Below are 16,808 nucleotides of genomic sequence, written 5' to 3'. Positions count from 1 at the left end.
TCCATGACTGAAAATTCATTCATGAGGAAAATAAGCCCAAGCCCCCAAAGCCAAGCACCCTGGGATGAAGTTGCAAGAAACTGTGGACAAATGCTGGAAAGTAAGTAATTCTCACAACGTTGTGGTAATGGCCAAATTGAAATGTCAGCTGTAAAGCTTTATAGGAACAAAGGCTAGAAGACCAGAAAGTTTAACAACAAGAAGAAAATTTTGAAAACAGAAAATGTCATTCTTTCCTGACAATTCAGCTTTCCTTGCCCCCAGAACACATGAAGATAGCAGGTTAGGGCAGACTAGACAGAAAAGGATTAATTTCTATTTCTTCAGGAGATATTCCAATTTAAGTGTCATGTCTAACACCAGAAGGGCATAGTTCTTGTTTTCTCTTAGTGTGTTTGTATCCATCGCAATATGTCAATGAAACTTTTACATTAAGAGTCACAAGCAGACATGTTAATAGGATAACAACCTTGCAAATACTTGTCAAATACCACTAACAGTGGTAGTCACCTGGGTAAATTGGTAGCCCACCTTCAGTGCCTTTTCTAACATTGACAAATGTCCAAACTTATCACTATAAAGGACAAATGGATACACATGCCTCTAGCATGTCTGGCCAAGAAATATCCTTGTGATGGCAGCAGAAAACCATAATTCTGGCCCCCACCTGTACCAACCAATATCGCAGCTATTAAGAGTAACTGTTCTGCTCAAGGGAGAGGATATAGAGGGTACACACCACGGGGTACTCTATGGTTTTGCCTGTGGGACCACAGAGAGGACATGAGGAAGTGGGATGCAAAACCCACCTTGACCCTAGAGGCACAGGTACGCAAGTCGCAAGTTTAGGACAATGCAGAAAGAATATTAAATGCAAGGTGTTTCCTTACAGAGGCAGAGACTTTCCTTTTTCTCAAGAAAAAAAAAAAGCTAGAAACTTGCTGTATGTATGTATACAAGCCTAGAGAGTTTCAGTGTTTTGTTTTTAAAACTAGCCATACAAACATTTTAATCCTATTGATCTAGTGATCTCGTATCTTGTGACATTACTCTAACAACAGGTGATTCAAAGCTAAGAAGTCCTTGTGAAGCATTCAGGCACCTCACACAGATGCACAAGGCTTTCTCAGTCAGCAAGGCACCGCTCTACACACAAGTTCCTAGAGTGGATGCAGGCACCTATGGAAATGACAGGATTCCCTGAATGTAACGTTGCGACCTGAGATGGATATGTACCCAGGCTCCCCTGAAGTGGAAGCTGAAATGGATTAGAAGTCTTAGCATATAGATTTGTTATCGCACAAACTTTCTTTATTGTGACCTTCAGGAAACATGCCCGGCCTCAATCGTTAAGGTTAATATGGTGTGTCTTTTCTACACTGACCAAAAAACCCCAAAAGGCAGCAGTATCCCCTTAACATTTGATGTACACTAAACCAGCCCTGCTTCCACCCTGAAGTCCCAGTCACACTGGATCAGGTTAGACCTCCAACCTTCCTAACAACTTTGCAATGCTACTGCCACATGGCTTCAGGGCTGTGGCTGAAGGCGAAACTGCCAGAGCTGGTGATGGGCAATGACAGCCCTCCACTGGGCTTTGCATACCTGAGTGTGACAGTTACCGTAAGTGAGGACCAAGTTCTACTATTAGACAGTAATAAATAAATAAATAGATCATTTTCTCCACAATGCCTAAAACTGTAGGCCTACTGCTTGCAGAGTTCTAACAAATTTCTGGATCAGCAAAAGTACCTCACCCCAAGTCCCACCTCTGTATTGTATTTCATACACATTTTCTTTTAAATGTCATTATTGAGTGAACTGGTTCGGCTTAAAAATCCCACCCATGCAGGCACTTTTTGCAGAGATACTTTCAGCAGGATTCACCCCCAAATCTAGTACACCAAGCAGTGATAGGAACTCTTGTGATGGGAGAGTAGAAGGGCCACAATGAACGGTCAAGCACAGAGGTGAGGGAAGGCTCCACAGGCTGAGGAGATGCAGCCAGACCCTGTGTCTGAAGCTATTATATTCACAACTGTCTACTACTTCTACCTTAGGCAGGAACCTTCAGATTAAATTATAAATAAAAGTGGTGCTATTATCAGCTAAATTAAGTTCCTGAGGCCTCAGCTCTTACACTGTCTATGGCAGAAAAACAAACAGCTGACATATGCCAAGGCCAGTTTGGCACCTCTTGCTCTTCATAAATAACGTACCAACCACCAAACTTCATTAAAAAATTCTGGGTTCAGCACTTGAAATTCTGCTGCGTATTCTGCCAGGGAAAACTCAGTGTGCTCACATCTGTAGTCACCTTAATAAAAAACATCTCAGAGTACCTAACTTGTATCAACCACCAGGGGCTACCTAAGCCTCATGAAGTAATTCCACTATTTGCAGTTGTCTGTACTTGTTTTGTTGGCTTGGTTTTTTTCAGTCTTCCTCTGAAAGCGATCATGATACTGCCAACACGACTTCCGTTATCCCCATGTTTTTAGTTACCCTGGCCAACGCTGCTGGCGACTGTCATTTATCCAGTGAAAAGAATGGCCAGTGACTTCTTAAGCAACAGGATCCAGCACCAAATTCATAATGTGTATTACTTCATTAGCAATGCTGTTTAGTTAGGAATAATATTGGCTACTCAGTATTCCAAAACCATGGACTGGCTGGCAAGAAGCTTAAATCCAGTCTTATGGCACACACCCACTAGTGAGGCAAATGCAGAAAAAAAAGACATGAACACATCTAATAAGGTGCGCAGCAGGCAATGCAGGGTGAAGCAGTATGAATGTGACCATTACATGCTGCTTCCAACTATTTCAAGCACATGCTGTCATGCTGTTTGCTCCCATAGAACTAATTTCAAAGCTCCCACTTCTCAGCAGATTCAAACACCTGTTTTTTATCTAAAACTGAGCACAGATCAATCATAGCCCTTTTACAAGCTATCGTGACAGGCCAACAGACGTACTCATCTCTGCGGGTATTTTAGTTGTTAGTTTAAAATCCCGTTTATGCTGGGGAATGTTGTCAAAATATTATTTTATATAGTTTTCATATGTTGGGACTTGCATGCATTCAATACATTTGGTTCAAAGTAGACAGGTTCACAGACTATGTATGCGGTGTATATAGACTACCTAGGCTGACAAAGCACCATTAAAAAGCTAATTTTCTACCTAAAACTGTAGAGAATATGCCTTGTCTCTTATTTGGAAGACAATTCTTTCTGTGAATATATACATATATATGTATGCACCAGGGCAGAGTTAAGGACCTGTACTGCAACTCCCTGGTTTGAAAGCTTAACCAGGCAGTCCTGACAGCTGGGTAACAAGTTTCCAGCTGTACAAGGCACAAGCCCCAATGAAGCAGAAAATGCTGACGGCTTCTTGGCTACCTGGTGGCAATTTTCAGCCCCACTGACTCTGTAATCCAGTGCCTTTATTTCAGGTGGCATCAGCATCAAGATAAAAGTCACTCCCATAAAGGAATCACATATGAGATCTAAAATGCCCCAAAATCAGTTTCTAGCAAGTAATATATATATACACATAAATATAAATACGAATATATATGCATGCAGATGCCCCTCCATGAACTCTATATTAAACCTAGTCTACTATTTCAGATTTTAAGGGAGTGATGAAACAGTGCAATTTCATTGAGCTTGGAAAATGGAAACATCAAAGGTAGTTTGGATTGCTACAAATATAACTCACAGTTTCCTCACGGAAATACAAAACACTTACTACAGAGAAACAATACAAAAATCATAGTAAAGCACTTCTGTGTATTTAAAATACAACTTCCCAGCTCTGTGCCATGGAACTTCCATGGGAAATTCTGAGCTGGCTTGTCATTTTGATCAAATTTCTCCCTAAATCAGAGAGGAAAGTTTCACAATGCTGTATTGTGCTATTTAATCTTGCCTTTAGAGAAAAATCAATCACCAGTCCTTTCTGATTACTGCTCTTGAAACGTGCAACAATTGCTTCTTTTCATTCACTTATTAGGAATACCTTATATACTGTATTAGGTATATATTTTACCTGCTGTGTTATTAACTTGTGGGTCAAGTCTGACACAGGAGTAGTAGTTCCTTTTAGGAACATTCAAGAAAGGCTAGCTTGGATGAATACAAAACTTTTACTCATGGGTGAGACACAAGCAAAGCCCTGGCCAGCTACCTTTCATGTGGAGTTAAAGATGCCTTCTCATAATTTCTGCTAATTTATAAAACATGTTACCTTACACAGCACAAATACATGGCTATAATGGTACTCAAAACTTCCCTTTTCCTACCCTCCGAAGGACTTTTCCTGGGGCAGAATAAAATGGAAACAGTATTTGATTCAATCTCATTTGCTTTTCAGGATTTGAACTTACTCAACTTTGACAAATTAAGACAAATTTTATTTCTGCTCACTCTTTTAAAACTTTGCATTTTAGATATAATGAACCTGCCAGGATTTTGCAGAACTTAATACCCATCTGGATTGCCTCTTCTGTCTTTAGTTCACTTGTACAAAAAACCTATCGGCAAGCCTAGGTGCATGACTATACCATATGCTCAAGCCCACAGACTGGGGAAAAAACAAGACAGTCTGGTTTTGTTCACATAAAAGCCTCAGAAGCTGCTGGAAAATGGAGTTAGGTAACCACATTTCTTGAAGTCTGACTTGGTGTAAAAACAGAGCTGAAATCCACGCTATTTCACAAAACCCTAAAAAACTAAGTGCTTGTGAGAAACTCCACAGCTGTTAAGTTTATGTGTTTGGAGGAGCAGAGCTAGATGGTGGAGTATTAGAGCTGGACTGCTCTTTCCTACTGCACAGGAGGATTTTTATCACTAGATCAGCAGCAACACTTTGGCCTGCCTCCAACTGCATATTTCCACAGCAACCTTGTTGGACCTGGGAAAGGCTTTGAGCTTCTCGAATGCAGAGGCACTGAGTAAGGGCTCCTCTGCAGATCCCTCTTCCATGTCCAAATAGCCAAACTCAACTAGTTTCAGCCTGCACTGTGCTCTCTCTGTATAAACGAACACTGCTCCCATAGCACAACAGGTACCAGAGCGAATTCTGAAGGCAACAAGATAAAAAGCATGGCAAAAACCATTTAAATGGATTAATGTACATAGCTAGGGTTGATCTTAACGATCCTGCTCTGTTCAGCAATAACTTACATTTCAGTAAATAGTGCTGAATTAGAAAGAAGTATTTTAAACTGATTTTAATGATTATATGCTCACTTTAAACTATGCGCAAAGTAAGGAGGTTAATTAATTACCTTTCAAAGTTTTCCTGTATGTTTCCTTGCTCTGAAAGCTTTTATTTCACTACTAGGAGCTGGATTTCTTTTCTGCTTCTCTTCACCCCCTGCCACCAGCTTCCCACAGAGAATGTGCCTTTCTTACCAACAAAGATTAAACAAGGAGACAGAAATCCAGCAAAATTTGACATGCATGTGAAAGAGGGAATATAAGCAAATTACAGAATCAATCTGCTCAGAGAATGATGGATTTGAATTCCACTATTTAACTTGCAAAATGAAGGGGAAAATTTCCAACTGTTTTAAAAACTAGAGGCATATTGGTTCCAGCTGCCACTAACCCTTCTTTTCTGTAGTAAGGCCATCAAGCAGGATGAAACAATACAGTATTTTGACACTGGATACTGAACAGCTGCACCCCATTTTCAAAGGCAACAAAGTATAGCAGCACAGTTAAGCTGCATCAGGAATGAGGATCAAATTTTAAGTTTTGGGGCAGCCTGCATGACAGTGCTTCTGAGAACAATGGTACAAATATTTGGTTTTGCTCAAATTTATTTTCTAGTAGACCTTGAAGCTATGCAATTTTATCTCTGTACGCTCCTTGCCTCCCTTGCTGCCCAGAGCGGTACTCTGAAGCACACCTCTGACACTGGCATTGGGTGACCATGTGCATAATACCTGAAAAAAACCTGCAGTTAAAGTTTTTGGTGTGGTGCAGAAGCCATTTGTAAAGAATTCCCAGACTTCTGTAGTTTTAGGTAGAATGGCACTGAAAACAGTTGATTTTCTAGGCATGTACAAGAACATAATGACTACCCTACTGGCCCAGACGAAAGGTTCCCCTAGTCCCATATCTTGCTATCCTACAAGGAAAGCCTCCTCCAAAGGAGCAAGTAAGTAAATGATGATACTTCTCCCCACACAGTTGTCCAGCTTCCCCCTACCCATAGCTCAGGGACTCTCCGAGCCAGAGGAAGTTTCTCTTCAGCTCTTCTGAAGAGCGTACCCCTTGAACACCAGCACCACATAATCTGTATACAGACAGAAAACAGGAATTCCCAGTGGATAAGGATTTTGCCACTCATGGAGAACCGTGCATTACATCCATGATCAGTCTGTTGACACCAGGAGTGCCAGACTCACTGTTCTCCTGTGATAACTGATCTGCAGGCAAAGGCTGGTCATGAATTTCTAGACATCCAAGAGTAAAATGAAATCCTGCTACTTTGAGTGGTCTGCCAGAAGTCAAAAAAATCTTTGGAAATGTTCAAATTCAAGTACAAGGCAGTATGTCCAAGTGATTAAACAGCACATGGAAAATACTTTTTGCACACACACATCTATATACATATCTATACACCTTCCTAGCTGTCTGCAGAAGACATCCACTTCAATAAAAAAGCCTAACTTATTTTTCAATTTAAACCCAAATACTGTCCTTACAACTTCAGAGAAAGAGACTCCATCACTTTAAATATTCAGAATCTACTTTTGTAGTAAACACACTAATAGCAAACCATGTAATTCAAAGCAGGCTGTGGAAGGTGGTTCTTAAAAATATTTTTTGAGAACTCCAAAAAAGCCTCCCTTTTGTAAGATTACTTAACAAGCCATCAAAAAGGTCATGACTTACTCTCCCAAAGACAACACAACTGCATGAAATGTACTAGGGAAGTTTGCTAGGGTATCAGAGTTGAATTTTCCATTAATCCCATTTTCTCTTTGTCTAGGCAGCCAAAGTTTAGATTCACAGTGTATTCAGATTTCTGGCTCCATATCCTGCAAAGCAGTTAGCGGACTGGATTCATTCATTAGGCCATTCAGCTATAATCCATCACTCCTCAGGTTTCACCCTCTGCCCCACAATATAAGCAGACAAATCCTCCTGCTGAATTCAAGGTCAGTTTTTTCATTTGGCACACATGTGACCAGCAGTTCAGAGGCACATGCCTGAACTGTCAGTAACTTCAGAGCACACAACCAAAAAATGCTGAGGCAAGGACAATACCACAACCAAGACTGGCAAAGGAATTGTTTAAAGACATTATTCTTTAAACTGTTCACCCCCATTAGTTTTGAGATGAGTCCCCATTTGGTAGCACCTTCAGCTAATGTTACCTCTGCGCTTGCTGCCTGCTCCTTTCAGAATGATTAGCTTTTGTAGGGACACAACATACAATGCACCTTAGTCTTTTACCAGTACCTTCAAAACTTACTTCTACTGGAGTCATGTATCAGTGTTCTTTGACATAGCCTTTCAGGCCTGATGCTCTCCCACTGATGCAGTAAATGTATTATTAATTTAAATGTCCTGAGAGCTGACTACAAGCAACCCAAGCATAAAATGCAGGTTTTTCTGTTCCCAAAGTTGGTGTTAATGTTTTTGCCCCTTCATGTTCTGCAGCCAAAGTTCACTTTTTTTTTTTTGCAGTGGAGATGTCATCTGTGTTCCGCAAGCACGAAAGGTGGAGTTCCCTTGTGCTAGTAATGAAGCTGCACATTTTGGCAGCTCTAGAGTCCATTCTGTTGTTATGCATGGTCCCCATCTTCACCTTCCACAACCTCAGATACCTGCAGAACCAGGCTGTCAGCCTAATGCACACACAACTTGAAATCAAATTATTTTTCTGGAATACTTTTCAGACAGGATTACACATTTGCATGAGGCTCAACATTACAGCAACAGCTGTTTGGCTAAAGCCAAATGTGAAATCATATCTTAGGAGAACTACCCAAAATCACACCACAAGACAGCGAACACAACCTGCAGCCAGTCCATGCACTCACCTCATCTCACTCTCAGTTCTGAGCCGCAGACTCCAGTTTCCTAAAGGAAGCTGCAACCCTGCCTGTAACTTGCTAATCTGTCTGCTAATGAATCGAAGCCATTCACTACCCTCACAACAGTCAGAGGTTACAATATGCATCTCACACTCAGACCAGACAACACCTTTTACCAATTTAATACAGTCTAGCTTCATTTTCCACAAATTGCTATGTTGTAAAATACAGATTAACTCTTCATACAACTACTCTGAAGCTTCCCCGTGACACTTTTACCTAAGTAAAAGATTTTTCTTTTACTTGGCACACACAGTAGAAACAAGACAGTTTCGCACCATGGGGCGGAGAAAAAAGTTTGATGATGATAAAGAACTAAGATGATGATCACTTTTCCATGCTCACTGAATACACAGGTTTCTCTGCAGAAGGAAATTCACTTAAAGCATCTTATTTTAGCAGGTTAGCTGTGTTGATGTAATACCCTGTGAGGCCAAATTCAGGATCTAATGGCTACATCTTACACTGCTGATCCAAAAGTCTTTTAGTAACATAATGTTTTTTCCATCTCGGAAGTGTTCAAGAGGTGAGAAGTATATAAAACATTTGACTGTTTTCCTGCAGTGTTCATGCAGATTCTCTTCTTCTGGAGGTCACAGACCAGTTATCTTGGTATTGAATACAAACATCACAGATACGGAGTCATTAAAAATTCCACATTCAATCCACATTCTGAACTTAGTGTTTACACTCACCAATAGTCATCACGTCCAACAGACAAGTCTGAGTTGCTAGTGTGCTATCTTCACGCCATCCAACAATCCTCACAAGATTTTTCACCAAACATTTCAACAGTTCAACAAACAAAATAGAAAATCACAACCATCCCTCATCCTTAAGCTCCATCTTGACAAGATGAAGTAACCTATTGTGCATCACTTGGAAGGACACTTCTTCATCCTTCTGGAGGATCTGTGAATGGCTACTATTTCTGACAACCAAATCAATTCTACATTATGTGCTTAAGTATCCTTATGTATGTATGTATCTATCTATAGGTGTGTACAGGGGGTGTGTGCTTGTGCCTACATTTATGTACACACAAAGTCTAAACTTTTAATTTTCAAACTAGCTGACTGCTGTAGTAGCTCTTGCATGGCAAACACACATTCACTGCTCCATACGTGGACTGTACCTGGGCACACCTTCTTTCTCCCCAGAATGACTACAATGATTTTGGCACAGCTGACAGAGTTTGTGACATTGCACTTACCCTGGGCGGGACAGTTTGCAGGGCTGTGATGTAGTTCTCCAGAGCAATGCGGCGACGGTCATTCAGCATGGCTTCCACCCGTGCCATATGAGTCTCTACCAGCTGTTGTCTTTCATTTGCTGCTTCTTGTTCCAGTGATTCCACCTTCTCCTGGAAATGCTGAAAAAAACATCCATCACAACAGGAACAGTGAAGACACCAGCAGAGACCAGCAGACGTGAATGCCTCCGTCTGCAAGTCACCAAAATCTTTCTCCATGTCAGTCTAGCTTGGCTCCCAGGAACTCTGCACTGAACACACATTTTACTGATTTCAGTGAGAACTGCTGATGCCCTGTATTCCTGAACATCTGGCCATATTTTATTAATCTAATAAAATATTCCTGACCTGTTCCACACAACCACCAGTGAATTCTTCATTTGCCCCGAGACAGTGGTTCAGTGCTAGAGAATTGTGCCTAGAGGAGGGTGGAGTTTGGCAAGCATATGTCCCCTGCCATCATGAGTCATCAACATGACTTCAGGAGTAAATCTACATGGGGGAAAAAAAAAATTCCAACCTGAACAGAATGACTATGGTTTCTTATAAACTGGCCAACAGGAAGAAAAATTGAGCCCAAACTTATTCCAATAAAGGAAAAGATTGACTGGGTAAAATGCAATTGACTGGGTAGAGAACAAAGCTGTGGGATCCAACATGTGAAGCGATCTGGTTCTGAATATTACCTTTTTATAGTTTTGCATCGAAATCATTCTAGCAGTACTGAATAATACCTGACAGCCACAGTGGGATTCAAGGAGCGTCTGGCTTGTCAGAATTTTTGAATTACAGTAAAATTTTGGATAAAATAATTTTTGGCTGAGAGTTTCTTTCAGATAAAACTGACGGTGACTCCTTCCTTAAATCACATTTTCCATCTCTGCTTTTAGCTTAGGTCCTGCAGCTTATATTAGTTTATCACAGCCTAAATTTTAAAAGGGGCCTGTGGGAACCAAGTTTTCAGTTCTCACTGAGGGCAAATCTAAATTCAAGTGAAATTTTGTCCCTCCATGCAGTCACAAGCAATGTCCTGCACAGCTGTTTCAGGGACTGGCTGCAAAGTACAAAGATACCCAGCAGCCACTAACAGCTGGAAACAAAAATAACAACAGCAAGAGCAGAGAATAATATCAAATCTCTATAGAAGTAGGTTTTAAGATTATATCACACCAGCATCCCTTGTATTTTAACTGCGACGCCAGCTGGTAAGGTTGTGGTACTGTTTTCCTTTACCTGGATAACAGCTTTCTTGTCGGCCTTTGGCAAGTTCTTTGCTTGGCGTTCTGCCTCTTCCCACTCTCTCATGACCTAACGAACAAAACAAGGAGTGTGACTTTCATACTTTCCTCTCATCTCAGGGCTTAACAACAGCCAAGCACTGCAGCTCTGACAGTCATCTTTTTATATTGCTCTCCTCCTTTTATCTCTGTTAAAAAAGCTGTTACAACATTTAACAAAGGTGGAATCCTGTTATTAAATTAAACAAAGACAGTAAGTACTTCTGTGTCCAATCATTGTGCCAAGCTCTCACAACTCCACTGTGAAGCAACACGGCTGTAACCAGCCATCAAGCAAGGGAAGTGGAGATATCTATGGGTGAACACGCCAACCCCTTTTCAACTCAGACAGAAAGGAAACTGCTTCCACCTATTGTACCTCCTTGGTCAAAATAAGAGAATTTCAATTCATTCTAAGTGACACTTTTTTTGGTACCACAAAAATTTGTAGATTTATTTGGACTACATTGCTGGCCTTTGAGTAGGACAGATCAAGAATTACATGCAATTTGTGCTAGTCTGTCCAGAAATCGGTGTCCAACACTTCAAGAATGGAATATATTTATATCTCAAGTACAATGCTGACAGAAGAATGATGTAGGAGAACTTTCAGTACCATTTGTTTCAGCAACGTGGGAGGCCACCTCCTGTAACACAGGGCAGTGTTTTAATAGTCAGGGAATACATTACTCTTAACTTGCTGTCCATGACATCTGAAACCTTCTTGTGGTCTTACTTAGGGTCTTTACTCTTTTCACACCTAGACAGGAATCTGCTCAGATAACACATTTTATGCAGGAACAATTGCTCTCACTGAATGCAGTGCACACAAACAAGTGACTTGTTTATTTGCAGGATTAGCACAATGTCAGATGAAGACAGAAGAAACCTGGAAGCAATTACTCAAAATGTGCATTTCCTTTCCTTCCTTTCTCACCAAAAAACACATTTTCATACCTTTTAACAGAAATAGTCAAACATACCCTTTCTAAAGGGGATTTTAGAAAAGCTCCGCATGCATGACTGAAATTTTACCAAGACCAATACCAAAGGCAGGACAGATTAGACCTGCTGTGTCTCATGTCTGCAAGTTGAGCCTCCACCACTCAGCTCCTGTCTCAGGCTCCCCCGTTCTCCCACATGCTGGACATTGCTAATCAGGGTCCTTGATGGGCAGAGTGGAGAGCACTAGTGGTGCCTTCAGTATCTGGTTGAGCCTGTGCCTTTAAAAAAACCCAAACCACCAAACCTGGGTTCAAAGGAGACTTTTACAAGTCTGAGTCCTTGAAATGTAATCTCCTCTCAGTCCTATATAGGGTTGTAGACCCAACAATTAACCAGCATGCAGGTGCCTGCATTCAAGACCAACTCAACGTATGGGATTTTGTTGTCAAGTTTTCATCTTCCTTTTGACCCAAAGCCTGGGAATGTATTTCAAGACAGCAATAACTCAGTCATAGTAAAACCAGGTCAACTCACTATCAGTGAAATTGTTTATCTGTAAGAGATTCTGGCCTAAGTAATAGCGCAAGAGAGTGGAGACATACATTTTGGGAAGCTAACATGATGCTGAAAACTTTAAAGTGGGAAATTCTTTTGCCTGCTTCTGGGCTTCAGCAGGGACACAGTTAGACAGCAGTTGTAAGCACAAAAACCTGAAGTCAAGTACTTAGAAATCACAGTCTTAACTTCATTCCACTCTTTTACTGGGAACAGTAAGCTGAAACTTAAGTCCCCAAAATTATACTACAACCTACATAAACTGGCAGCCTAGAAGTACCTCTTCAATTTAAATTATCTTCTCATCAGACAAATAAGCATTGATGTGCAAATTGCAGCCAAACTCTAGGGAGGTAGGAAACCAAAATTTACAAAGAGACATGAAAATTCATTTTCAACGGGTTGTAGTAAGCAGCTGACAACAGAGAACACGATGTGCAGTGCACTGAAGTTACAGGTCGCCCCACAACCAGTTACCTTCCCAGTACTTTGGCATCAGGAGATTTTACTGCTTCTCTGACACAGCAGAACTAGAGGACATGAACCAACACCATAATTTAGAGCACCATGATGTGTTCTGCAAAATATTAATGCTCAGAGTGCTGCTGTGTATTAAGTGCACATTAGGTATTAAACTTTTAATTGTACACCACTTAGGCCATATGGTTGTGGTGGCCAAGAAAACTTAATTCACAGGCAGCACCTTCCTAGAGACCTGAAATGTCACTGGTGCAGGATGTGAACGTTGCATTAATTCAAGCCATAAACTACAGTGATGTGCTCAAGCTTGAGCATTGGCCTAGGTTAGCAACTTTACGATTTTTTTTCTCCCTCCTCTCCTTTTATGTCTTCAAATCACATCTCTGACATCTGCTTAATACTCTTTCATTCTGAATGAGCAGTTGATGGGTTTTCAGGACAAGAGTTCCTTTGCCATCTTTATCCCCCAAACTAACCCTCTGCTAATCCATATGATGAAAACAAGTATTGTGGGTAATGTGATAAGGAGACCTTTGGCCAGACCAGGTCTCTCTGCCCGTTTTAGTTCCCTAAACCTTTGAAGGCATTGAAGGCAGGATGATAAACTGACAGCCTACGCAGCTAGTTGGGAGGAATGTAAATTATGGGCTTCAGAGTTCAGCTTTGGTAGGAGAGTGAATGGCTTGTGAAAAAACCAGAATGACATGGCTGTTTGCAGAAACAATATTCAATGTAAAGATTGCAGAAGCTGTGCTTTGAGTGCCAATTTTTGCAACTGAGAAGACTTGAATGGTTGAAAGCATCTCTGTGTGTGTGCTAACTAACTGAAGATACAGCTGCCCCACAGCTATCTATGGGAAGTCATGCCACTACCCAGAGAAAACTTCTGCTCTCATTGAAGGTCATCGCTTTAGAGAATTACGAGTGACTAAGAAATATGCCATAGCACTCTGTAGGAAACCAAAGAGCAGGAGGGGGAAAAAATTTGCACGGATATGCATGTGCAGAAAAAGGCTGAACTTGGCCTCTATGCACTTACAAACCTATTCTTCTCTGACGGCCCAGATCTATCAAAGCCACACAGATTTATGGCTCTTCAAGGCTTGGTGGCTCTGTCCAGGGAAAAAGACAACTTCTGGTTGAGATTTAAGCAGCAAGCCATTTCAAAGTCAAACTTCCTCAGAACTCAGGACTTAGCGCCTGGCAGACTCCTTTTGAAATTGGGCTGCAGGGGACAGCAAGAGGAAAATAGGAAGTACAGAAAGTGTCACTCATTATTAAGAGAGATGCTAAGTACAAAAAATCTCATTATACTGAAAACAGCAGTATTTACTCTCTTTTTTTTACATTAGGGCAAAGAAGCATAGCTGCAAGAGAAGAATTTACGACAGACATTTGGGTTACAGCAATCAGACCAGCAGAGGTGCTTGCCTGAAGGTTTGCTTAGTTAGAAAGTTAAAGTCATGCCAATAAGATGCCTACTGTTGTCAAGGGCTTTTGTTCCACTCTTATCTTGACCTTTTTTCTGGTAATAATATCATTAAACCTCTCCAAAGAGCCCTGACTGTGACTGGGGTGTGTACTCCTACTCACCTGACAGTCAGTTTTAAGGAAGGAAAGAGCCCTCCCACACACAATAATAGAGATAGTGGGATCTAGGAAATATAGGGATGAGTATTATTTAACATCTTTGCCGAGTGGCATGGTTGGTACTCTAGAGGGAAGGGGTGCCATCCAGAGGGACCTTGACAGGGTTGAGAGGCGGGCCTGTGTGAACCTCATGAAGTTCAACGAGGCCAAGTGTAAGCTCCTGCACCTGGGTCGGGGCAATCCCAAACACTGATACAGGCTGGGCAATGAGTGGATTGAGAGCAGCCCTGAGGAAAAGGACTTGGGGGTATCAGTGGATGAAAAATTTAGTATGAGCCAGCAATGTGCACTCGCAGCCCAGAAAGCCAACCATATCCTGGGCTGCATCAAAAGAAGTGTGACCAGCAGGTCGCGGGAGGTGATTCTGCCCCTCTACTCTGCTCTGGTGAGACCCCACCTGGAGTCCTGCATCCAGCTCTGTGACCTCCAGCATAAAACAGACATGGGCTTGCTCAAGCTGGTCCAGAGGAAGGCTGCAAAGATGATCAGAGGGCTGGAGCACCTCTCCTATGAATACAGGCTGAGAGAGTTGGGGTTGCTCAGCCTGGAGAAGAGAAGGCTCTGGGAAGACCTTACAGCAGCCTTCCAGTACCTAAAGGGGGCCTTCAGGAAAGCCAGAGAGGGACTTTTTACAAGTGCATGTAGTGATAGGACAAGGGGTAATGGCTGTAAACTGAAAAAGGGTAGATTTAGATTAGAGGCAAGAAAGAAGTTCTTCACTGTGAAGGTGGTGAGGCACTGGAACAGGTTGCCCAGAGAAGCTGTGGATGTCTTATCCCTGGCAGTGTTCAAGGCCAGGTTGGATGGGGCTTTGAGCAACCTGGTCTAGTGGAAGGTGTCCCTACCCATGGCAGGGGGTTGGAACTAGATGATCTTTAAGGTCCCTTCCAACCCAAACCATTTATGGTGCCACTGACACTAAAAACCAGCTGAAGACACCTCTAGGTTGTTGGAACTAGTGGCATGCAAGGATCAAAAAAAAAAAATCTTGAACATAACACCAGCCCTGTTCAGGCTGGTTGAGGACTGCAGTATTTTCAGATGCTTGCTTTGGAAATGAACTTCCAAGAGGCAAGACTACTCTAGGAGACAAGGTATCATTAAGTTCCTATCATAAGTACTCTACATGCTATGATTCCTAAAATATTTTAAACAGCCAGAGGAAGAGTAAATTTAAGACATGAGAATGTCACAAGATATTTGAGGAGAGAAATGTATAAATATACTGCTCCCTTGGGTAAGGTTCAATATCTGGTTCCACCAGGCTATTTAGCAGCAGCTCTTTGAGTGAGGGAGCTATAAAGGAGTTAACAAACTGGAAGGAGAAAGAGGAAAAGGGGAATTGTACCAAAACAGGAAATAAGAAACACAGCATCCTGCAATCAGTTAGCATATTCTCTCCCTGTCAGAGAAGAGCAAACATTTAAAGGTTACACATCCATTGCTGAATAGCTATCCTGTTTGCATGGGAATGTAGATCTGCTGTTATTTGGCGTTGCATTAATAATTCTTGGGAAAAGTTCAAAATTCTATGCTAATGTAATTCTCTTCATAGTACTGCCTAGGAAAGTTTATAAGCCTTGTTGCTCCAGGTGCTGTGCAAGATAGTAAAGGCAGAAAAACTTTTATGGCCTGTAGTCTAAAGGGACAGACACTTAAGAGCGGAAGGGATTAGAACAGTCTGAACCAGACGTGCATCAGGTCATCATACTAAAGAGCACAGACTCCCCTAGTGAGAGTCTTTTAGGAGCTGTGAACTATGAATCAACATGACCATCGACAGAAGCTGGGTCTCTGCCTGTGTGAATATCTCTGTGCAAGAGAAAAAGAAACAAGTTGTCAGGAATTCATGGTAAATAAAGGCAAAACTCAGAAAGAGGATATACAGAACACCTGCATTTGCCCTGATGATGTTTTTATTAAAATATTTAATTCCAATTTAATATTTTTAATGATAAACTTCCCTACTCCTTAGATGATTACATTTTACATGTGAACCAGAATGCATCTGATTTTTTTTAATGAGTTAATTGGCTGTTGCAAAGTAAAGCGTGCATCAAATCAAATACTGTTTTAAAACTAGCTGCTTTATTAATTAAAAGAAGTATCTATATTTTGTGAACAAACCAATTTATTTCAGATTATGACATTTATCAAGATTAAAGAATGACTCAATCATTTTCCTAAAACCACTGATTATTTCCTTTCTTTTTAATAGACAAAAAATGGGCATTTCTGCTGCTTTATAAGGCCCCATTTCTCAGCTTTGAAAGAACTGGACTTTGAGGGGAAAAAAAAAAGAGAATAAATATGTTCAGTGCAGCTGGAGGACTCAGCTAGTGACTCTTACTTGCTACTTTTTTTTTTTTTTGAGAATAACATTGATGTCAAAAGGTTACTGAGTTAATTTATTCAGTATTGATTTTAACATAAAAAGTAACAGCTTCAAATTAATTCTTAGTTAAATACATATTAAGAACATACCCGATTTTAAGGAAAATGTAAAAAGAAATTTTTAAATACAT

The 16,808-nt window shown here is 41.0% G+C and overlaps 1 protein-coding gene across 4 annotated transcripts in view; it reads right to left on the bottom strand.

The window, feature by feature from the left end:
- Window positions 1–16,808, bottom strand: part of APP (amyloid beta precursor protein) — a 234,430-nt gene that overhangs the window by 56,127 nt on the left and 161,495 nt on the right. For all 4 annotated transcript variants that reach the window (XM_075033881.1, XM_075033883.1, XM_075033879.1 and 1 more), the window contains 2 exons: window positions 10,610–10,684; window positions 9,338–9,496 (listed from right to left, as the gene is read on the bottom strand). In XM_075033881.1, the coding sequence (XP_074889982.1) occupies window positions 9,338–9,496; window positions 10,610–10,684 (234 nt within the window). The remainder of the gene's footprint in view (window positions 1–9,337; window positions 9,497–10,609; window positions 10,685–16,808) is intronic.

Source organism: Buteo buteo, chromosome 8 (assembly GCF_964188355.1).
Source record: "Buteo buteo chromosome 8, bButBut1.hap1.1, whole genome shotgun sequence".
Lineage (NCBI taxonomy): Eukaryota > Metazoa > Chordata > Aves > Accipitriformes > Accipitridae > Buteo > Buteo buteo.
The sequence above is the reverse complement of the archived record's forward strand: the minus strand, read 5'-3'. Positions and strand labels throughout refer to the sequence as shown.